General features: G+C 37.7%; 2 protein-coding genes across 2 annotated transcripts; one reads left to right on the forward strand and one right to left on the reverse strand.

Moving 5' to 3' along the window:
- Nucleotides 1–204: 204 nt before the first annotated feature.
- On the reverse strand, nt 205–10,712 carry LOC591788 (N-acetylgalactosamine kinase). Its single transcript, XM_791339.5, has 9 exons — nt 10,559–10,712; nt 8,576–8,664; nt 7,358–7,481; nt 6,721–6,961; nt 5,330–5,428; nt 4,041–4,193; nt 3,411–3,621; nt 2,315–2,519; nt 205–1,492 (listed from the first exon to the last, which is right to left on the reverse strand). Exons 1-9 carry the CDS (start codon nt 10,621–10,623, stop codon nt 1,288–1,290), a joined length of 1,392 nt encoding a protein of 463 aa, XP_796432.4. The 5' UTR covers nt 10,624–10,712; the 3' UTR covers nt 205–1,287.
- A 203-nt stretch (nt 10,713–10,915) lies between these two features.
- Nucleotides 10,916–16,715, forward strand: LOC591808 (39S ribosomal protein S30, mitochondrial). Its single transcript, XM_791359.5, has 4 exons — nt 10,916–11,629; nt 12,281–12,389; nt 14,292–14,453; nt 14,892–16,715. Exons 1-4 carry the CDS (start codon nt 10,943–10,945, stop codon nt 15,161–15,163), a joined length of 1,230 nt encoding a protein of 409 aa, XP_796452.3. The 5' UTR covers nt 10,916–10,942; the 3' UTR covers nt 15,164–16,715.
- The last annotated feature ends 7,755 nt before the right edge of the window (nt 16,716–24,470 follow it).

Consider the following 24,470-nt stretch of genomic DNA (forward strand, 5'->3'; position numbering starts at 1 on the left):
CGGAAAACCGCCTACTAATTGATATAATTAGTAAATTAGTTTATCTATTGGACTGTGAGAGATAAACGCACGTGTCGCGCACGACTGCGTTGTCCCATATACATCTTTCTGTGTACAGTGCTTGTAACTTTACGAAGACTAGGCCAAATTTCTTATCATTTTGATGATTCCAGAACCTTGCAGTACACACCAATACTTATATGCTAGATGATCAACCTTTTCTGATCGATTCCACGTTTCTTTCACAATGCAATCGCATGACCATAACTGATCTTTATCTTTAATAGCATATTGCTGTAAAAGAAAGCAGGACAATTACAGAAGCGGATTATTGACAGTTTGAACCAAATCGGGCAAACAATAAGAGAGTTATGAATTTTTGAAAATTGTAATCACTAAACCTAATTTCTAATCGGCCACAAGAGTGACTACGTCACAATCAGAGATGCTAGTCTTCAGGCTTTTGCCTGATTTCAGGCCCAGACAACTTCCCGCTTCAGGCTTTTTCAGGCTTTATATTGTACAGCACATATGGGACCGTAACATGTTCTGGCTTCTTCTCAGGCCCAGTGAGTAAAACTGACTGGCATCCCTGCACAATACACTGACCGAAATGCCAATTAGAGATTCACAGAGATGTAGTGATTTCATATTTCGAACATTCATAACTTTCTTATCATTGGTCTGATTTATGTCAAACTTTCGCCATTTCTGTTTCTCTTATTTTTCTGCTTCTGTACAAACAAATGAACTCATTGCAATGGTTGGATTGCCCTCCAAAGCCCTGATATAACAAGGTTTTATTAGAACAACGTAATTTCCTTGGTCACATTGCAAGGAGTTGGCTATATGACAAGCTGCCATCACATTTAAAAAATAGAAGGCACTTGATTTTACTACCATTCCAAATATTGCTTGTCTTCTTTATACATTATTTACACCTGTACATCTTATCTACCGGTATGCTGTCTCTAAGCACTTTATAAAGTATAATAACAATCGCCTGAAAAAAACAAATTTTGTATAGGTTGAATGTATAAAATTGTCCTGAAAAAAGTTCACCTGGCACTCTATAGGTTAACGGTTTACGAGAGCAAAACATATTTAGGCGATTGGTATACTTAAACAGAAATACTATTACTGATTCAGGCATCTCTGCACACAATGAATGCACATTCTCCACTCCCTGGTGAACATTTTAGCCAGTAGCCATTTTACACATCCTACATATACCTGGTAGCAAATTAACAATACTAATATTTTCCTTCTTTACACGTGAACTGAAAACTATAGCTGATAGATAACTGCACCCCGGCCTGGCTGTGTCGCGAACAAACTTTCTGTGACCTTTGACCGCCTGTTCGGATCCTTGGCGTAGAACTCGTCCTCCACCTGCTTGAGGAAAGCCTGGAGGGCATCGGTGGGTACCATGGAAACCGTACATCCTGCCCATCCTGCTCCAGTCAGCCTGGAACCCAAAGCACCTGCCCTCCTGAGGAGTGATGGGGTTCGTTAGAGGAAGGGAGAGTGGGATAGAGTTGGATAGAGATACATAGAGAGTGTGGGAGAGAAAGGGAGAGGGAGGGGGGGGGGGGGAGTGAAGGAATAATAATAATAATAATAATACACAACATTTATTAGGTGCTTAATACCGGTGTTTCTAAGCGCACCATTGTCAGACTAAAAATTACCAACCAAAACTTAAAATAAACACACAAAATTATAAATCTGTTCTGAAAGAAAGAGAGAGATGATATATGTTATGTTGAGATTGATTAGAGGGGAATGGGGAGGTAAAAGGGTGAGATAGAGACACAGAGAGCAATGGAAGGAGAGAGAGTGAGTGAGACGGACAGGGAATAAGGGAGTGGAAAAGATAATATATGAGTTTTGGGAATAATTGGGTGAATGGAACGGGGACACGGAAAGCGAGATATAACACGTATCATCAGGATACAGTCCATTTTTAAAATATTTTGTATAAAAATCATGACAATGTCTATTAAAGTGGTCCATTTTCTAAAGTTAACCATGTTCTAAGCCAAAGCAAAGTAGAGTGAGACGGATGAAAAGACGTTATCATTGTTTCTAACCTCTCATCATGGATATACATGTAGTACTATCTATCTCAGTATCTTCTCCCGGTTCGGAGGTTGATTGCAACATCTCTCCATTTCACTCTATCTTCTGCCATTCTGTAGTACATGTAGTACATGTAGTCATTTATCCACTTCACACTGTTTGGACAATTATCAAAACAAATGTTACAAAATTATAGAATTGCAAAAGAATGTAAAGAGAAGGCTATAATTACTTGCAAACTTCAACCAGCTCATCCAGTTCAGGGCAACTGCACTCGTAGAGGTCTCTGCAGCTAGCGTGACTGTCGTTCATCAGGTCGCCTAGTAACTGTGCAGTGTCCTCCGCGCCTGAATCCTTACACAGGGCTTTGAACTTCAACACACGATTCGCCTCGCTGAAGACGTGCTTGGCTCGGTTGTGGAGCTTGAAATATTGCACTGTTTGGAAATGAATATGGTAGGGTCAAGCCTGTCTCCATCACTCAAAAGAAGTGGAGAAAGTGGCCTTCCTTGACGGGGTTTTAGGATACATATTTCGTACTAAGAGACAATACAGGTGACCACTGGATGACTACATGAGTGGCCTTTATAAAGAGCTGGCCACTAAGTCAGTTTTTACTACGTGTAGCTGTTGTTTCCATTCTCAATGGTACAGAGTGTGGACAATGTGTACATTAATACCTTGATAATGATGAAACTTAGTGTTTTTCTGACATCAACATGTACTTGTCTGCTTTTACGCATTAGATGACAAATCTTTCATCCATGCAATCACTACTGGATTTAAAAAAAGGGTACCTTCTTTTCCCTGTAGATAATGGGTTAATAAACCCGAGTACATGATTAATGGCAACTCTAGATACTGTTTACTTTTACTTTAATTTTTTTCTTTCTTTTTACAAAGACATCAATTTGCTTTCTAGAGATGCGATGACTACAACTTTAAGAGAAAAATATTAGAGGCAGGAAGAAAGAGAGATAAAGAGACAGATCAAGGGAAAGAAAATTGCTACAAGTGAGCGATAGAAATACATAGTGTACACACAGATAGATTACAAGATACAAGTGAGAGAGAGAGAGAGAGAGAAATAGAGAGAGAGAGAGAGGGACGGAGAGAAAGAGAAAGAGAGAGAGAGAGAGGGACGGAGAGAAAGAGAGAGAGAGAGAGAGATGGAGAGAGAGATAGAGAGAGATAGAATGAGAATGACAGACATAAAGAGTGAGACAAGGCCAGACAGATAGCGTAACAAAAAGTATGTACATGTAAGAACACGGAAGAGAAGGTGAGAGCGGGAGAGAAATTATAGAAGCAGAGAAAGTTTTCCTTACCATGGAGGGTGTTTGGACTCAAGCTCTCACTGTTCAGCTCATCTTGGGACACGCCCAGGATGCCACACACCTCCTCCTTGGTGTAAGACTTGGGATGCAACAATTGGCCTACCAGCTCCTCCATGTCAGAGAGGGAGACGCCAAGAGCCTTCTCCACGTCGGCTAGACGCCTCATCTTTCTCCACTCCAGCCCCTTGGACTTGGCTAGAATCTGGCCGGCATGGAGAGGAAGATTATACTAGTATGATTGAAAGAGCTACACAAATTTTCTTTACCAGACAATCAATGCCTAATAGAGATGACCGTAGCATATTAGTAGAGATAGTTGTGACACACACGCACACACATGGCACCAGCAGGCATGGATTCATAGAGCTCCAAATAGTTTCCTCTTACAGTAAATACAACATACAATCTATAGATCTCTAGGAGACACTGTTTATATATACATATAAATATATTTAATTTGACCAGGGAAAACAACTCACAGCGGCCTTTTATTGCTTGCATCTTGCTGTTCATCACTTAAAATTGATTTTTTTTTTTTTTTTGGGGGGGGGGGGGGATGGTAGAGAAGGGTGCTAGTATAAGGTATGAATGTATAAATGGCATTCAATCTTGGAACCTTACCTGGGAAGCTAGCCTGCATTCCACTACCCTGATGTTAAAGTGTGATGTAGAAGCCTTCTGCAGCTCAACGCAGCTATTGGCTACCACAAAGGTCACACCTTCCGGAAGACTTACGTCATGAGCTCGGATCGGGTTGAATTCGATGTGTTTCGCCTGGAGGTAGGGTATACAAGGAAAGTCAAACCGGTGTAGGATGGCATCCCCTGAGATGGGGGGTATGTAAATTGATGGATAAATACATCTAGAGGCTTACCCGACATGCTTTCAACAAGCCTGGGGGAATATGAATATTGGGTCTGTTTGCACTGTAACATATGGTCAACATAGGATTGATTATATACCTCACTTAAGAAATCCAGCCATCTGATTGGTCGAAACTGGAGTCGTGATTTTAGCCATTCCCGTAAACAAACGAAAAATGCCATTACTCGTTAATAGTCAATATCTCTACACTAGCACATTGCTAATAACCCCATATTGTGAATCTGATCCTCCTTTTAAAATATTGTATATCAACTACTTTTATGCTTGATGAATTTTTCAACTATTCATTTGTAACCTATTTTGATTCTTCTTTTGTAATAACATCCACCGGAACATGTTTATTGATGATAATTCCCATTTTGGATTCTATTTCAATTAATTGATTTGATTTGATTTACAGTATATGGAATATATAACACATTTCTCTTTTGCTATACTGCTCAGCAGTGCAGTGGTGATTTTCATGCCTACATTTTTGACCAATCAGAGGCCTTCAATCATGACATGGAGCATATGATTTATATAACATAAAGTGCACTATGCTGATGCCATTTTATTTTTCATTCATGTTCTTTTTAAAGTGTAATTCAATGCATGATCAAGTGATAATGGGAAGCTTCAACTTTTCGCTACAATTATTCCACATTTTGTGGTTTGGCTCAATACCTATTTATAAACCAGATACAAGAGAAGAAAGGACAGAAAAATACAGCAGCATACATTTTTGTTTTTATGAGTGCATTTGATGCTAGGAATTTTAAAATGGAAAAAAAAGGTTTTAATTCATTAAATTGGCAACACATTGACAGAATTAAAACCAAATCATTGTCTTTCGATCAAAAGTGGCCATTTAAAAAACTTGTGGACAACATTCTAACCATGTATATTATTTTCAGAGACATTGCATTTTATCCTATCATTGTAGTGATAAAAGAAGAATATTATTGTTGCCAATTTGAAGGACAATATGTGATCAATTTATCCTGTCCTGAAAAAACAACAACTGAAAATAACTTTGAACATACCGTTCCAGCTTTGGCAAGAAAGCAGATTGACTGGTCCATCCCTCCACCTTGGGTTCCGATGTAGTGCTCACACCTCATGCATATGTCTGCAAGTTCTGTCTGAGAAACAATGCAAGGCCAATTATGGTACGAAAAATAACAAGTTGTGTCATTATCGATTCAACTCACAAAATAGGGGTGATCCTGATTCTTGGATCTGGTGGTTGCAGCTAGAGCAATTTAGAAATGTGCTTCTGAATTATTGCAACCATTTCTATTGAAAGCTATTAATCACGGTGTTGTGTTGTGTTGCAAACTGCATTAATTGCCAGTGAGTCACATTGTACTACCGGTATAGGGTACTGTATTCTATTGTATTGTATTGTATTTAGTTCATGAACACTCATCAAACATGCAGCAAAATAATTATATTAATCACTTCAAAATAGATAGCATAATGATGTAACAAACAAGAGTTGGATTTTAAGTAAAAGGTCATTAAAATATCAAAATGGGGGGTGACATTGATGAGAAGCAAATCCCCACATCATGACGGAATAGGTTAAAAAAAAAATGTGTAGAGAAATTTACCCATGTTATTTCTGAAGTTTCTCTTGCTTTTGATCCCATATTACCACAAAACCTCATTACTAACCTCATCAAATGGGCGATCATGGGATTCCTGACTGACCTAGACGGTTTATAATTATGATTGCAGCAAGAGCTAAATCCAGGATTTTGTTTAGAATCTGAGGCAAAGATACCCAATCCCTTTAATATACTCCTCAACAAGTTTCCTGTACATTGCTCTAGGTGGATTTTATGACACTTGCTCCAGCAGTGATTGCTCGGTGGTCTATTTCTTACAATAACCAACTTCCAAAATATCTTTACTATAGTAACCCTCACCCTATATCTTGGACAAAATAAAAGCCTGGAGCAATTGTCAACTGAGCATTTATAAGGTCAAAGCACCTTAAGGTTATAATTTGGCATAATAGTGTTGAAAGCAAGGTTGGAAATAGTAAATTGACAAGTTGGAGAAATTGATGATTGTGAGCGATTGTCCCCAAAGTATGTATCAAGCATGATCACTATAATAATGATTATCTGTTTTTTTAAAGAGCGCTTAATATGAAATATTATCTTCAAGTTCTTGGCAGATTTTAATACCCTGGTCATCGGATGAACTCATGCACAATGTGTACCCTCTCCACTCTCTGGGGAGTATTCTGACCATATGGTCATCATGAGGGTATACGGCAATTACTATTAAACACAAAGGCTTTCATCGTCCTACCACTCCTGGTATGTAGTGGCAAACATAGATTAATGCCTTGCCAAAGGACATTAGTGCTGTATCGGAGATCGAACGTACCCACAACCATCGCTATCACACAAGCTCTACTCACCTTCGAGAAAGCTAAGCCATTAGCTTGCATGGTGGCAAGCCCTGCACAGCACACCAGGGCACTGGAACTAGACAGGCCAGCGCTATTGGGAATGTTGCCATCGACCATGATGCTCATGCCCTGGGGGGCGTCGGTCATCCCGGCCCTCTCGATGATGCCTCGGATTCCACACAGGATGTAGTTGTGCCACTCCGGTTTGGACTGGACGATGCTGAATGATGTCACGCTGGTCACAAAGTCACTGTGGAGTATACAGCAATTGGGTTGAAAGTTAACCAAAGATTTATTATCATAATTATGAATTATCTCTCATCACATGCCTGAATCCAAATCCAAATGTTACCACTAGATGCCCACTGGGTCTCAACTCCCTGAATAGCTGACAGGGATGTGCTGGTGTACCACTACACCGGCGCTTCCCCTTAATCTTATTCAAATAGTGCAGTGTGTTCTAATGTGCACAGATGGTAACTTTCCTAAACATAGGACCTTTCTTTTCACATAATCAGTAGAGGCTAAAGATGACATAAATACGGTAGTAATAAAGATTATGGTAAAAAGCTCATTAACACATACCGGTTTGTATAAACAACAAATTAAGACACAAGAACAAAATGTATTTGACAGGAGTCATTACTTGAACTTAAGATTTATGTTGCTCAAGTGTAGCTCAGTATTGTCATTTGTTGCTACAGCCATGATGATGTCCTGTTCTATCGCCATTGGCAGCACAGAGTAGCCACAGTAGTCGATGTGTTCCCCTGATATAAAATGCAAAAAATATATCTACATATAGAAATAGATATAATTAACAGCGATAACAAAAATTTCATATGTTTATCAATTTATTTATCTATCTCAATCACTTAATCACCAAATGATAAATATATAAATAAATAAATGAATAAATAAATATATTAATTAATAAATTCCTTTGTTCATTCATTCCTCATTCATTGACTAAGCAGAGAAGCGGCCACTGTACAAGTAGGGCAATTCCACGGTAACGGAAGGACACTCAGACAAGATTTTTGAACTTCAGGTTCATACTAAAAGAACTGTTTTATTAGTATAAGATGTGAAACAGTACAGATATAATAACTATATAAGTGCCTTTAATTCTCCCCAAAAAAATTGTCATTATAGTTAAGTAGTTTAAGAATGTGCATATTAATTATCTCGGTAACGGAAGGACATAAAAATGGACATGGTTTTTCCAGTTAATTAGTGTTTATCCAAACTTTGTGAAGTTGATGAAGCTTTCCACTTGACTGAAACACATTTTGTTCCCCATAGTTTAATACATACTAATAAAACATTTCTTTTAGTATGAACCTGAAGTTCAAAAATCTTGTCTGAGTGTCCTTCCGTTACCGTGGAATTGCCCAGTAGCCTTTCTAGACAAGTATAATAAATTCTTTTCTTTGGTATTTTTGCTTTTTTGGAGAGTGAGAGACACTAGGTAAATAACATTAAAAAACATGTAGACAGATGACTTTTATAGAGAGGTGGCCAGTGGCCACTAATACAAATTTGACTGTATAAACCCATTAGCAACTAGAGATTTGGTAAAAATGGCCTATATTACTACTCACTGGAAGATGTTGCAAAATTGCTCTCATTTTGACATTGTTCTGAACAATATGAAACATGCGCAATTTTTCTATGCAGAATTCTACTGTTGACATCGTAAGAGTTACGCATGTATAACATCACGGTAGACCCTAGAACTGATACTATAGCTTGTTGAAAACAGACGAAAACGAACAGGCGGTTTCGGGCGGTTCAGTGAGTAAAAGGAGGGGCGGTTTTAGGCGGTTTAGTTGCTTAAGGGTTAACCTGCAGAACATCTTACCTATCAGGTTCACTCTTCCAGAAGCTCTTGCCACAAATAACGGCTTCTTCTTGTACTTGGTCTCAAAGCTCGCACATAAGTCATCGATTCTGCAAATAAGGATACAATTTAAAAATATTGGACACAATACCACACACATACACACACACAGGTGCATACGCAGCAGGGGTTTTGGAGGTTGAACTCCCCCCCCTCAATTTTTTTTATATGTGTGATTTTTGTTGAAACCCCCCCCCCCCCCCCCCTCATTTTTTTTTTGATTAAAAAAAAAAAAAAAAAAAAAAAAAAAAAAAAAAATTATTTGTTTGTACCAAAGGGTGATCCCCCAAAAGTGACCTTACCCCCCCCCTCCCCTGAGTCATTTCAATTTTTTTGTTAGTCGTTGCGACATTTTTGGAAATAAAAAAAAAAAATAATAATGATTTTGCGTATGCCATTGCACACACACATGAATAAACAAACAAACAATACAACAAAATAAAAATAAATGTGTATCAGATTGAACCGTAACACTACAAAACCACAAAGACAGAGCAGCTCATCAATTTATTCAAAGAAAATTTGGGTGGGGGTGGGTGGTGGGTGGTGAGCACTATCAGAGTTCCCCTTTACACAAATTCAAATTTGTTTAAAAAAAATTGTCTCTATAATTATGCTGATTTTAACAGAAACAACAAATATAATTATCATTTCTACTACTACTACTACTACTACCAACATTTGTTGTTATTATCAATATTATTACTCTTTTATCATCATCAATATTTTTTTCAAGTCTCTTGATTGACCGTTTAAAATTGAAATTGAATAATAAATTACTGATGTAACATATCAATTAAAAATTAGGTGTTTTCATACTGTTCTGAAGGCCGATATAACAACCTATACTACAGAATCTACATGACTTCTGAATACTACCAACAAAACAAAAATATTTGGACATCGTTATCTTCTCTATCTCTTCATTATATTTAATTTTAGGGCTATCAAAAATCTGTGTGTAGAATTCATCTGACAATAGGCCCATTTACTTCTTTGGAAAAAAACCAATGGGAAATGTAACTTTAAAGAGTTATAATATAGAGTAACAATATAAAAAAATAATCCTCATAAGTAATTCTGATGGCCCCATGCATTCTAGAAAATTAAATCCGTCAATAAATAAAGAATACATTTTAAAAAAAGGAAACAATTAAGATATGATTAAGAAATAATTAAATGAATAAATAAGGAAAGCATCAGAATTAGATCATCATCTAGTTACTTTTTTCAAATTGGATCTGTTCATTATTAAAAAGCAAAGCATAACAATTCACATGTTGACAAGACAAGTGATAAATATTATTATTATTAATTATTGACAATAATTATTTGATAAACCTCTATGTGTGCCCCTTAGGATGCGTCATGCGTGTGTATGATATACAGTACGCAAAACTCAGCGTCTATATCATACACACGTTTATCAAATAATTATTGTCACCTGTACCTCTCTGCTAAGCTTTAAGAGAGAGGTGCTCAAGATCCAGCTCCGTTAAGCTACGGATGTCTTTTTAACTGCACATAGCTCATTGTAGACCTTTTACTGAGACACTACATGTATATATACACCTGCACAGCACCTACAATCAGTACGAGAATACACCCGACGGTGGCCTGTACTTATAGCGAAGAAGAAGAAGGTCTAGACTAGATAGATCTAGGCCTACCAACTAAAACAACCACGTAAAAAATAAAAAATTAAAAAAAAATCAAAAATAACAATAATAAGAAGAAGTTAATAAACAACTCAGTTCACACATTTCTGTCTTCGTCTTTGAACTTGAAGTTTGACTTTGATGAGTCTGACTTAATTTGAATGTTGTAAATTGCATGTGTTTGAACTTGAAGTCGAAGTTGATTAGACTTTAGAGACTCAAGAGAGTCAGTACAGTTTTACAGTAACAACAGTCAGTCATAATGTCAGTTCATAATTCTACCTACCTTTTCTTTTGAGATTGAGGGGTCTCACAAAGAACAGGTGGTTGATCCGTACTGCTTTCCTCCATTTTCACAGAAACCTAACTTTACAGTTACACTAGGCCTACAGTACAGCAAGTTAATGGACGTTGGACACTCCCCCTTCTAACCTCAGCTCAGTAAGTTCACCTGATCAATACATGTACACGCTATATGTAAAACGGCGTGTTTTAATACAAATTCATGTTTTTATCTAAATTTTCTAAATAAAATATTTAACAGATTTAAAATATTATTTTTTCACTTAAATTATTATTTTAATTAGATTTTAAATTAGATATATGAACAAATTGTTTTTTCTTTGATGAAATTATGAAGTACAGCTTTAAATTTGGCAACATTTTCAAGATGGCAGCGCCCTTGCGACTTTCTGCTGCTACATGTGCATCGAAATTATCAAGATTCCAATGGATTTTGCCACAATTTGTGACAAAAAAGCTAAACTTTTCATCTGAGACCGCCGTTGCCGAGTCAAATGAACCACAATATCCACCTATACCCCCTCCAAAAGACAGTAAAGGAGAGTTGATTCGCATCGCCTCGGAGCCAGTACTCGCCGCCGAAACTCCGGCGGAGATGATCTACGCTCTGACCAAGAAGTACACGTGGAATTACAAGATTCACCCTTATTCTTATCATCCGGGTTTCGTCGACTTTTATAAACACATTACGAAGACTGAAGTCGTTGAAGGGTTTCCTGATACCATAGAATCATGGATTGAAAGTGAAGAGGTGCAGAATCTGACAAATAGTGTATCGGATATTGCACGTAACGTTCTCTTGAATGATCATGCGATGACATACAGACACAAACAGAATACCGTATGGAGAGACAGAGATGTGGGAAACCAATTGTGCAAGAACTTGATTGGTTGTATTATTCCTTACCTGGCAGCATCTAACAAACATCTAATGGAGGCAGATGTAGACTTTGATGTGGAAATGCAATCCTTCTGGCAAAGAGGATCGCACAGATTTTATCAGTTTCTTGGCAAGCCTCTTCTAACAGTCCGAACAAAGCGGCCACTAAGAGAGGTGACTCATAAGCTTATTTAGTCTAGTGATGTCTCTTCAAATTATGTGGACCTATAATTTTAAGAGATTATTCATTTTCAGGATTGGACTTCCTGGGTGTCATGTTTGTGATTTGTTTTAATTCAATTTGAAAAGATTTTTAAAGCAATACATTAGTCATTACAAATACAAGTTTTTATACAATGAATCAACCAATCATATTGCAGTTTTTACTTTTGTTGATGATTATGAATGGAACTGTTGGAACATTTATGCTCATACATGTATTCTTCCTCATTTCTATGTTTGTTGGTATGTTGTTGTTTGTAGGTTGAATCAGTACTCCTTTTACAGATATTAAAAACAAAATTAGGCTTTGTACATATCTATAGTACAATGACTGATGTTCAAGTGGTTATAATTTATTTTTCTTGATTTTTGTTATTTTGACATTGTTCTGTGTAGTTAAAATGTACTAGATTTAGATTTTTAATAGACTATATTTGTTGTTTTCAATGCAAATAATATATTTTACATATTGCACATTTGCTTATGTCTGCAACAGGCTGTGTTTTTTATTTTGTAAATCATATTTAATTTCTCAATTATGTTAATTAAAGATATTAATACTCATTTATATGTTTGTTGTCTCTCTACTTATTTCCATCTTAGTTTGTGGAACAAGATGCAGACTTATGCCAGGGATCCATAGCAGACTGGCCGTACGACCCAAACACAATCAGTATTTTCAAGCAGAGTGGAAATGCAGTATGCTTCCCAGGTAAATATCTTTGAAGAAATTATGAATAGTCTTACACGCTTAAATATCCATGATGCAATTTTTCACAATTCGCTCACACACTGCAGGACTCAGTATTTTTTAATTTTGTTATTATCAGTGTGCAAATCATACATGGTTATAAATAAACCACTGCTTGCCTACTTCATATTTTGTTTCAGAATTTATTTTGAGAAGTCTTTTCTACAGCTTTGTTTCAAAGTTTTTGAATTGTAAGCCTTACATAAGACTTATAAATCAGTCATTTATCCAAATGCAAATCCTGCGCTTGTTAGTTGTGCTACCCTTTTCTATTCCAAGATATCAAATTTTACAATTCCTGAAGTAACTGTTTTTGTCTCGCCTGCGTAGCAAAAAAGCGGTGACGGCGGCGGCGGCGGTGATGGCGTCAACATCAGAAACTTAACCTTAGGTTAAGTTTTTGAATTGTTGATATAATTTTGAAAGTATAAGTTCTTAGTCAGTGAAACTTGGACTATAGAGTTATCAAGTATCCCCATTCATGTGAGTAGAATTTCAGGTCACAAAGTCAAGGTCAAAGGTCATTTCAGGTCAACAGACTTGGACTATGTTGTGGTATCATCATCGAAAATTAAGTTTTTGAATTTTTGATATAATTTTGAATTTTTAAGTTCTTAGTCAATGAAACTTGGACTATATGGTTATCAAGTGTCCCCAATCATGTGAGTAGTATTTCAGGTCACTAAGTTAAGGTCAAAGTTCGTTTTAGGTCAACAAAATTACATCAACAAAATGGCATCAACATCAAGATTTTTTACAAATTTGTTTGTTCAAATTCCATGAAACTTGTATGCATTTTGCAAGGGTTATCAAGTATCCCAAATCATATGACACAAATTCCAGGTCACAAGGTCAAAGGTCATTTTAGGTCAGTAGACTTGGATTATGATTTCACAACTTAATATGAGCATAAATAATTAATTTTTGTTATTTGTTCATGATTCTTAGTCAATATGAAAATGCTGATTATATTCAGAGGATTTCATTATTTGGGGCTTGCAAATGGGCCACCCTGCCTATAAATAATGTTCCAACCTCAATTTTTCATCATATCGAATTGCGTTATGCAGGCGAGACCGCCGAGAGCGTTTCCCTTGTTAAATTTCAAGAAGAAAGAGAAACCATATTCCCCATTATAATAGAAACATGTGTATGTAGATAGATATCATTTTGGCTCTAAAATGTGCAAGTGTCATGGAAAGGGTTAAAGTATTATTAGCATCCTCAAACTTGCCCAGCTGTCTCTCTACACTTTACCAAAATTCAGGCCTTGGAATTGTTTCTCAAAAAACGACCCAAACCTAAGTTTGTGACAACCCGCTAGGCTCGTTTTTTAAATACGTCTTTAAATCAAGTAGTATGTATCATGCTTGAGAAACCAAAATCACTCATGTCAGACAGACTAAAAAGTTGCAAATTTTACGATTTACTACAGCATCAGGAACTGCACCCCCCCCCCTTTGATTCTCGTCTTTTCAAAAACGCATTATCTCATACGGACCTTATCTTGCCCTGTATTTCCCTTCTTTCAGAACAACAAAAGCCATGACTCTGAAACACTGAACTTTGTAAAGTAGATGCCATGTCCAACTTCAATTTTTATTTTTTTTATTTTTTCACATTCTGATAAAAATCAAGATAACGAACATTTACGATACAAAGTCAATTTAAACAAATAACACAACAGAACAGAAGTATCAAAATGTGGGGGGACAAACAAGGCCAAAGGCCTATCAAAGGCTTGTCCCCAAACTATATCAATAATTAAATGTAAATTAAGAGGTACAATGTTGAGTCTCAACTCTCAAGTAGTCTATTTCGGAGACTGTCACATAAAACATGTTTACATTCTTCTTCTTCCAGGTTTCAAGCACGGTGCGGGCCACCTGAACGCCCATACCCAGCTCTATCTTACTGAAGAAAGGAGGAGTAAGGTGGAGGAAAAAAGCATTCTTCCAGATATTCTGCAAGGCCAAGGAATCTCCACCTCCTTTGCATGGCTAAATGCTCTTGCTCTCTATCAACGTAAGGAGATTCTGTTGACATTCTTAGGCTTTAGAACAGCCAGGATGGATCTAGGTTTTTGTGGGGGGGGGGGGGCACACATCCTTTAAGAATTCTGACGGGGGAGGATATCTTGTCTTTTAGCTATTGCTTTATTTAAAACCATCTAACAAGCGAACAAAGAAAAAGAAAGAAAGAAAAATAGGTGATCAGATTTTCTTTGTTACTTGTGGATTAAAGAATTACAATTTTGGGTTCAAAACTGGGAAAGGGGTGCACAATACTTTTTAATTTTTGACTATTTATAATGTAGTATTATATATCTCTTTTTTGTTTGTCCAATTGACAGGAATCTGATTACCATGGTAATAGTGCTTCTGTATAGTGTGTAGAGTCAATAGACATCTTTTAGTATATAAACCTTGAATATTATTGTTATAATTGTTTTTCATCTTGCAGAGCACTGCTGCTACAAAGACATCCCACGCCCCCTGACCTGCCAGACTATCGTCACTGACGGCAAGTACTTCTCCTTCTACTGCTACCAGCTTAACACACTCAGATTGGACGACCTCATGGGAGAGGGCAACGACCTCCGCAACGTCTGCTGGCAGGTCCGGGACGTTCCTCTCTTCTCAGCCGTGGAGGAGGATCAGGTGGTGGATTTTAACGAGGATGTTGTAAAGATGATGGTGGCTTTTCTAGCTAACCCAACCATTGGGGAAGGCTGAGATTTTTCTAATGTTTTCAGGAAACTGTTGATGTGCTTGTACCACGTGCAATGTAGGTACAATCAAATCTTTATATAAAGTCCGACCAAAGGAGCAAAGAAAAGTGGCCTTTGTAGGCAGGTAGCAGTTATGTACAGGTTTCTCTAGTATATGTTTCAATAAGAATGAAATTCAAGGGAAACTGAACCTGTTGTCTTAAAGCCCCACTGCACTACTTATAGCTACTGGTGCCCTCTACAAAGCAAACAATGCCTATGCGGTGACCGTTGGTCCCCCATGGTCCCCTTTTTCTTATGTTAATTGAGAGCTGATTTGATGACTGAGATAACCACCTGTCAGTGACCATGCAGGGAGGTCTAATCCCTTCTGGCCAAACTAGTGCAGATAGGCTTTAACAGACAGGTAGTCTTCCTATGCAGGTGGTAACTAAAGCAAGTTTCCCTTTATTTATTGTTTGAATGTTTTCAGGGAACTCTTGATACACTGGTACTACTTGCCAGTCGAATCTGTATAAAAGGATGTAGTATTTTTGTCATTTGTACACCGTACACTCGTGTTACTTTCAGAACTTATAACACAACACTCAAAGATTGGTATTTTTTCTGACTGCTAAGAAAACATGTACAGTATATTCTTGTAAGTAGGCAAGCATGGGACCGATGACTTGAAGTCCTCTTCAAGGTACTTGGTTATGAGAATTAATGCCTTCAAATCATATGAAAATCTCATTATGTACCTGCTATTAACCATGCAAATCTCTTTAAATATTATTCAATTTGCTTATCCCGATTACCTATTTGTTATGAATAATAATTGTGTTTCCTCTGACTGTTCAGTCAATGTAAGGGGTTTCCAATTCAACAAACACATTCCTGAAATATTGTGGAAAAGCCCATTTGCGATCAAGGACCGTTTTCATTAGTACATGTAACAAGTTCCAACATTCTGTGACAATTTGCTCTTAGCCTCAGCCAATCAGATGCATCAATTGGTTTCAGGAGCTTAGGACAGGTATTGTTTAGCATGTAGAGAGGTTTCCCAGTTTAGCTTGCACATTCTGTCTTCGCCTACAAGCTGACTCAGGCAGACCCTGTCTCAAAACTGAGTCGCGTCTTTCAGATGATGACATGAAAGGTCGCTCCAAGACATGAATAATTAATCATATCTGATTGATGCACGTCTGTAAACAATCCATTAGTGTTACACACACACAAGACCCAGCTCTTGGTTGTACACGTAGACTCTAAACAGGTTCTCTGGTAGTTCATTCAAATTTGCTTGCACCGTCTTAGCACTGTTATTGAAGCTGCGTTTCCAGCGAAGATATCTGAAGGCCATTTTGATTGTTACTCAGTATTTGTTTCTTTGAACCTGCTAAATGTAAGAACAGATATCAAGAGCTGTAACTGTGATCTCAATGCAATATCATGGATTTATTTGCACATATGCAACCAGGGGAGTGTTTCACGTAGATCCCAAGTCAAACTTAACTCTAAGTTGGACTTAAAAATTAAGGAGAGCCATTTGTAGCCTTAAAATGAAATATATTGTAAAGCACAAATTCAAGTATTTCAGCCTTTTTATGAATTCCACATCAAGAACATGAAATCTCCCATTATAATAGAAAATGTGAATGATTTGAATCAACATTTAATGCCTTTTAAAATATCTTTTACAAAATGTTTTCAAAAATGCTAACGGCTTTCCATAATCGTTAGGTCCAACTTAGTGATAAGTTCAACTTAGGATCTTTGTGAAACACCCCCCCCCCCCCAGGTTTCATGTCTTCTTTCTTGCTTTGCATGGGTCTTTTTTTTTTTATGGACAAAACCAAGGCTTCTATTTTCCATCATTACTGGAGCAGAACAAAAGAATGTTTTGACAGTTATACATGTAGCCCAATATACAGCAGTGTATGAAACTGGAGACCTAATAGTATGCCCTACAATATAACCATTGGAAGCAACTCATTTTCATTTATGACATATCACTTTCCAATCAGGCTAGCTATTCATGGGTTAACACTTGCATTGCTTTGTTCACCTCTCTGCTCGGTCACTTATTTGCCACATGTGCAATTTTGCACAAAAAAATCGCCACCAATCAGCAGAAGGATGGCTTTGTCCCACACAATAGATGTTTGCAAAATGACCCATTTCCAGTCATGATTAGCTCCATGACAATCCTGTTAACGCTGTATACCCGTATTTAATAATCTCACATTTAAACAGTTAATTGATCTTGAGTCCTTTGGTATATCTCCCCCATAATAAATGCATTGTTGCATTTAAATAGTTAATTGATCCTGAGGCCTTCGGTATATCTCCCCCATGATAAATACAATGTTGCATTAAAAGAGTTAAATGATCTTGAGTCCTTTGGTATATTTCCCCCATAATGTACCAATGTGGCCTAATTGTAGCACAAGAAGATTATTTGTGTGGCATATAAGGAGTTGATAAAGTATGAATTGGGATTTTAAGTAAACTATACATAATGATAAAGACACGTTTGGCACAATGGTCGACAAATGTATTGTTTACACAGAAGTAATTTGCTCATTTGTAGAAATAAATAAATATTCAATGACTTTCTTACCAGGCACTGAACACCTAATTTCTTGTCCTTTATTGCCATGATTTTATCTGTTGTTTTAGTTTATTTTCTTAATTCTGTTTTCTTTTGTTTTCTCTACACCTCTCTTTAGTCATGTAGGTTTTAGAGCTAAAACAAATCCATTGTGTCTCTTATACGATTCTTTGGAATGGCGAATGGAATAGTATATAGCACATGGGTTTACATTTACATCAGTGTCTTGCTTTCAAACATTAAATACTGATTTTCTAAAGTAAAAATCTGAAAGGTAGTCTGTCCCTTTTGCAGGCTGAACATATACAATTATGTAAATCCTATGGTAAACAAGAGATAATACCAAATAAAAACCCCTCTTGATAACTGGTAGTTGCCTCTATTTGGAATTATATCGACTGTTAGGGGTTGCGAAAAATACGCCTAGGTCGTCTGATTTTAAGACCCTTGTACCACATAGTTGTATTTTTCTCCGTTAGAAGAATACATTAGCGACTCTTACGTTGATCGCAACGTCTGCACAATATGATTGCAAACGTCATGTTGCACTTTTCAGCAATTCGTTTTTTTCAAGCAATGTACCGGTACTAGAAGTGTAATGACAGGCAAACAGATGTTGAAAATAAAGAGAGCTTTTTTGGTTGTTTATTATACGTGTAATAATGAATGATGAAAAATGTTAGTCCACAAGAGCATTAGGGTGGGAGTTGCCTAATAACGAATATGCCAAGGCCATTGACAGTTTTATATTCTATTATTCACGGCAGCGAGACAAAATGCAGACAGAACACATTTGAATTAAATATATTCTAAGGCTCGACTGGAAAGCTAGAGAATTATCTTGTAGTTTTAGGTTACATGTTTAGGGGCATTAGAAGAAATCGCGGCTTTAAATGGAATATCAGACTGGCTGGCATTGTGAGTGAGCCGCGAGACGCAATATCAATATGGTACTGGAAATGTTAATCAATGCAGAACAACCTATTTACTAGTAATTTTGTATAATTCAGTCGTAATATAAACTGCTTGTAAGGAATTGGTCGGGAATTGGTAGTGACGCCACCAAGGAGCCTTTAGATGCACGGATATGTGTTGACCGCGCCAAACGGGTCGCGCGAGGAGATACGTATTCCTATGCTTCTAACAGAAGATTTGTTTTTGTTGATTTGATTTGAGTTATTAGTCAAGTTCAATGTAACATAAATACACAGAGTGAAACGATATCATAAAATGAAAATAAAACAATAATAAAAATGATAACTTAGGATAGGATGACCCGTGAAAGCTGAAAAGCTAATCAACTATTAAAATAACTATAGGCCTATATAAAAATATGACCAATAACACTAATTACAGTCCTTTAGAAATTAATCAATATCTTATCAATTTACAAGTTATAGATATGTTAACATATCAATTGATGCCATTTCTTGAGTCTCAATGGATAGGTAGCCTACCTCTTAAGTTAAAGTTTCAAGTTCTAAACTTCTGAATTGCTTTTAAGTAGGTTAGTAAGACAATCCAGAATTTGGTTATATTAAAATAAAACACAATTGCCTACTTGCTACTTTATCGGGTAAAGCATAGTTAAATGGGCTACTTGTCGAATTATTGTTGTGTAAATGTCTAAACGCGAGTGGAGTTGTTGCCAATATCATGATATACATCAGAATTAAATATTCCATGCATGTGGTTTAGTCCCACCCACCCCCCCCCCCCCCCCCACTCAGTGTTACTTAGGGTACGCGTATGCATGTTCCTTCGCTTTGGAACCCCCCTCCTATCTCCGGTGTGTAAAGTCAATACGAGCCGGACTTTGTTGCATTTAAAAGTAACCCTTAACCGGAGATTTTGGGAACTTGAATGCGGTCCCTCCGATCCCAGAGTGGGGAAGGGGGGGGGGGGGGATTAGTGCAAGTAGTTTGGAAGTGCCGATATTAACTAACACAAATTTCTCCATACTTACAAGCACCGATCTTGAGATGCACACTTGAAGACGTTATAGTCAGTTTCGAGTATACTTGAAATATTTGAATGACATTCCTGCTTCTCGACATATTTCGTTCTTTTGTTTCAAGATACATGATGTACGGCTAGCAACAAAGCTGCTTGCAAGGCTTTCGACAAGTATCTTCTGAGAAGGTATCGATAATCGAATTTCTCTTGAGACGGTGCTTCATGTATCCTCCCGCAAACTGCTAAGGATTCACACTTGAAAATCTATATCATTGACACATCAAGCGGCGATCATTTTAAATAAAACCTAATTCACAAATTGCTTTTTCAAATGGTAAAAAAGAAACGGACAATAAAAGCAAAAGGAAACTTAGAAAAAGGTCGTTGCAGTGTGACTCGCGCTTTATCAGGGATTTGGACGAGTCTTCAGAATGTAATTGATGCCATTTTGACACCCCGCAATCGTGATACATTTTGTATATTTATTTTTAATTTCTGATATTAATTTTATACAGGGTGGCACATATCACCGATTTGGTGCTTTTCCATGAGGCCATGTTTGGTAAGAATAAAACAAATAACAGCAGCAAAAACCAAATGGATAATTACACAAACGTATAAACAGGTCAAATACAAATTTATTGGTATCCTAATGAAAAAACTGATCATTCAAGAATTATCCTTGATCATTCACAAAAAATATGTAAATGGAATTTTCAATTTAAGTAGAAAATACATGAAAAAAAAAATAAAAAAAATAAAGAACAGATGATAACCACGTATTTAAAAGAAAGACAATAATGATTGAAAACGTACATTTTTTATAACCTGATATACCAAAATTGTTATGTACATATTTACATTAAATGGCTCTTTAATTAATACACTTTGATTGTTTACGAGAAAGCTGAACACTGGATACATGACATGTATGAATAAATGATATAACGTTAACAATGTCAACCAAATTTAATAATTTTGCAAATAGGAAAAATTGGTTAGCTTCACACGAAAACCCCACAGCTATCCACTAAATTATTGGTTATATGCCTACACATATGATAAGGTAGAGGGGTCCTTTTCATTGCGTTAATAGATACGCTAATTTAAGTGTACCATTCACCAAAACATGTTTTGCTCGTGTAAGGGGTTGCTATACTGTATTCATTATTATGAGCTTCAAATATATATGTTAGTATTTCAATATGTAAATAAAAGGCTAACGTTTAGACATTAAGACGTGGAATTGATTTGAATTAAATTAGACATTAAATAAGGAGAGGATATTATATTATTTTCACGTTGGATTCCCCCTTTGCCTTTCTACCTCTTCTTTTTTGTTCCTCGAATACACCCGACGGTGGCCTGTACTACAGCGAAGAAGAAGAAAGAGAGGGGCTGTGCTTTTCGCGCCACTATGTGCGTATGAGATGCCAAAGTTTGCCTTGTTTAAAAATTACTTAAAACTCCCTGTCGACAAGTTCCATGATTGAAGAGGTATCCATAGGGAAATGAGACGCACATCTATATCAAATACATGGGGGTCGGGATGGGGTAATTAGACAGAACCATACATTTTCAGCATTTTCATACAATAATAATGCACATACTAGATGAACTGAGGAAGAAAAAAAATAAGATCCATGACCTTGGTAATATGAACACCGTGTCTTGCTTGAAGTACAGTGCTCATTGCATTTTAATCGAGATGGCCATGATTGATGAGATATAATTTACATTTTTTGCTTCCGCCAAGCGATAGCCAAGTCACATGAGCTTGCGCATGCTGGTCATGTTTCAGTTAGTAGTAACACAATAATGGTTTTATGGAATGACTTTTATAGCGGCAAATCCAGGAGGGGTATAAATCTGAAAAGTCTATGATAAGCAAGTGAGCCGGAAACACGTGGGGGATGCAAATTGTGTTCACCTGGTTGTTTCTTTTGTTAATTTGAATTTATGTCAGGCAGGCGCGTACACAGGGGGGGGGGGGGGGGGGGGGGGGGTTAAACGTGTGTAAACCCCCCCTTTTTTTTTTTTTTTAATTGTTCCCATAGCTGACCTAAAAAGGTGACCTTACCTCCCCCCCCCCAACGGAGCCAAATGTCAAATTTTTCAAATTTCGAGACCAAAAAAAAAAATTAAAAGTGTCAAAAAAAAGAAAAAAAGTGTCCTCTTCCCCCCCCCCCCCCCCCGCTTATTCAGCGGCTGGCTGAGTCGTTGCGCTTGAAAAAATCATGCGTACGTGCCTGATGTCAGGACTACTTTTGCTTGTGTCAGAAGATGTGTCAGAACATCTTCAAAGATTCGCTGTCAACCCGTGCGGTATTGAAACACAGTAATGATGGATAGAGGCATCTTACGAACATGGTGGTGATAAACAAACCAGATCCCCAGGGAAAACTCGTCTCGCAGCAAAATTAGTTAAAAGTTCCTAGTTGGCGCAGCCGCGTAATATAGAAGTATCGCCCAAAGGAAGCTTTATTATGTCGAAGGTGCTTTCGTGATGACAACCATGAGGAGACGTCTGAAATAGCTGTTATGAGATCATCGTGATCATGATGTTTACTCAAACACCTTCATACGAACGAAAACGTGTTGAAGTTTGGTAATAGTATTCTGGCCCTCCTTCGAGTAAGCCCCTTTCACACCGGGCCATACGTAAAGATGCGTAGTGTTGCGTACCCTATACGGAACTATACGCTGAGGGGAGCAAAGGGGTACGCGAGATGGACGCAAAAACATATTTATTTTTTCGCGTACTTTCGGCATAGATACAAGTCTACTCAACACTACGCTACTGTACGCCATGCCTACGCAATTTTAAGCTACCCTACGCCAGTCCGACAAAGCAGCAAAGCGTACTATAAAGGCGTCCTAGATCCTACATGCGCATTTACGTACCCTTTACGCCAGGCCAACGTAAATGTACGCAACCACACGCCAATTGCATAAGCCGTAAGAACGCGGTGCCTATGCACAGGTTACGTAACCACACGCCATATGTCGCCATTCTACGCATAGACTACGCAAGGACTACGCCGAAGCAACATTTTTTTCATAAATACGCAGCCTAATTTCGGCGTACTCGGCACGCAACACGACGCAACTTTACACAGATCCGGTGTGAAAGCGATCGGTAGCTTACTAACATGGACACAGTCGGCTTAATACCTGATACCGGTTAAGTGACGGTCCATGCACCCCAGGAAGCAAAAGGGGGACGGTGTTTCACGTCGGAATTTCAGGAGATGAAGGGGTACCTGTTGGAAAACCATTCCCTGAAAGAAAAAAAAAATCATTTCGAAAAGTATCTTTGCTCCCTAACCCCGCCCCATGGAATATTATTTCAGAGGCATTTTTTTTCTTCCTCCGTCTTCCCAATGATTGTTGATGAATTGATTTGGAAGGTTGTTGGGGGAAAAAAAAAATCGAAGTTAACAAAGCTAGGTACGAACTGTGATGTAGCAAGATTATTTAAAAAAAAGGGGGGGGGGGGGGTGTGCACCAACAAAATCACAGCGTCCAACTAAATACACGTGGTATAGCGATAGGGGTCAGGGGTATGGGTAGGGTTTAAGTATTGAGCATGATGAACCCCAACTTCCGAGGAAGATCCCATTTTACCAAATGAACAAGGGCCCTGCCCCCATCCCTCCCCTGCACCCTCTTTGCTACGTTGATGGCTACGAACTCTCAAGTCAAATGCCACCTGTATGAATCAGATATGATGATGTCCCAAAACATGAATCGATTCAAAGCTTCGGGCCATATGCTTATGATCCAACCATACTCCCACTGATCCCTTTCCAATGAAAATTGATTTACGAAACAGGATACGAGAAAGGCCAAACAAAACCATCTGTTCTTGTTCGGTTCAAAAAGGGTTAGAAAAATTAAAAACGCCAAAAGGTCTTCACAGGTTTCTTTTACCACGCCCTAGCAATCCAAGTAAGCGAAGTTACTTATCTCTAATGAGTAGGAAGCTCGGCAGCGGTCCTAGAAATGGGCTAGGAGATGGTTGCTCACCTCCCCCTCCCTTAGTTCTTGATGAAATATGAATTTAAGCGAGGTACAAAACAAAAGCAAGATGTCCGAAGAAGAGCCCCAAAGAAGATACAAAAGACCCAACCCCATTATTTTTTCTAGGACCGCCCCGCGCCTTATGAAGCCAGTGCAAACAAGCTTTGAACGCTGTTTTTAGCTAGCGTGTGAAAGACCAAAGCAGTTGTCAACACAGTATCTACGTCAGCAAATAACGCCTCGTGCAATGCGGTAACCTTCAACCGCTTGCGTTGATTCCAAAGCTGCCAACAGCACCCATCGAGTCAAAAAGATAACGTACGTCGTTGGTTGAATGACTGAAGTTACATTATTTCTTTGTGATGGGGAGGTGTTATTGGATATCACTTAAGACGGAGAGCCGGAGACAACTGCCCACACAAAGATGTTAAAGAAATACTGCCGATGAATACCTATAGGCCGAGGATTAAGACAGGCACAATATATATATATATATATATAGAGAGAGAGAGAGAGAGAGAGAGAGCTAGGGGGGGGGGGGATAGAGAGAATGTGTGCGCGTAGATGAGTGGTTCAGAGAGAAAGGGTGAGATGTACCCTTCGACGTTAATCTTTACTTCATCAAAGGGGAATTAACCTCTCAACTATGAAGCCTTATCAACACATAGAGAGTAAAACAACGTTTCATTTGATATAAAAAGCATTGCTGTAGGCCAAAGAATATGGTCTTGTAAGTACA

Source organism: Strongylocentrotus purpuratus, unplaced genomic scaffold (genome assembly GCF_000002235.5).
Source record: "Strongylocentrotus purpuratus isolate Spur 01 unplaced genomic scaffold, Spur_5.0 spur5_scaffold_9, whole genome shotgun sequence".
NCBI classification, from domain to species: Eukaryota; Metazoa; Echinodermata; class Echinoidea; order Camarodonta; family Strongylocentrotidae; genus Strongylocentrotus; species Strongylocentrotus purpuratus.

Excerpts from the sequence above, each read along its gene's own strand:
- LOC591788 (XM_791339.5), bottom strand. The coding sequence starts at position 10,623 with ATGGAGGAAAGCAGTACGGATCAACCACCTGTTCTTTGTGAGACCCCT. Across the intron at positions 2,520-3,410 it reads GAGTCCAAACACCCTCCATG|TGCAATATTTCAAGCTCCAC; the intron begins GTAAGGAAAACT and ends ATTTCCAAACAG. Across the intron at positions 1,493-2,314 it reads GAGCTGGTTGAAGTTTGCAA|GAGGGCAGGTGCTTTGGGTT; the intron begins GTAATTATAGCC and ends ATCACTCCTCAG.
- LOC591808 (XM_791359.5), top strand. The coding sequence starts at position 10,943 with ATGGCAGCGCCCTTGCGACTTTCTGCTGCTACATGTGCATCGAAATTA. Across the intron at positions 12,390-14,291 it reads AAATGCAGTATGCTTCCCAG|GTTTCAAGCACGGTGCGGGC; the intron begins GTAAATATCTTT and ends TTCTTCTTCCAG. Across the intron at positions 14,454-14,891 it reads TGCTCTTGCTCTCTATCAAC|AGCACTGCTGCTACAAAGAC; the intron begins GTAAGGAGATTC and ends TTCATCTTGCAG.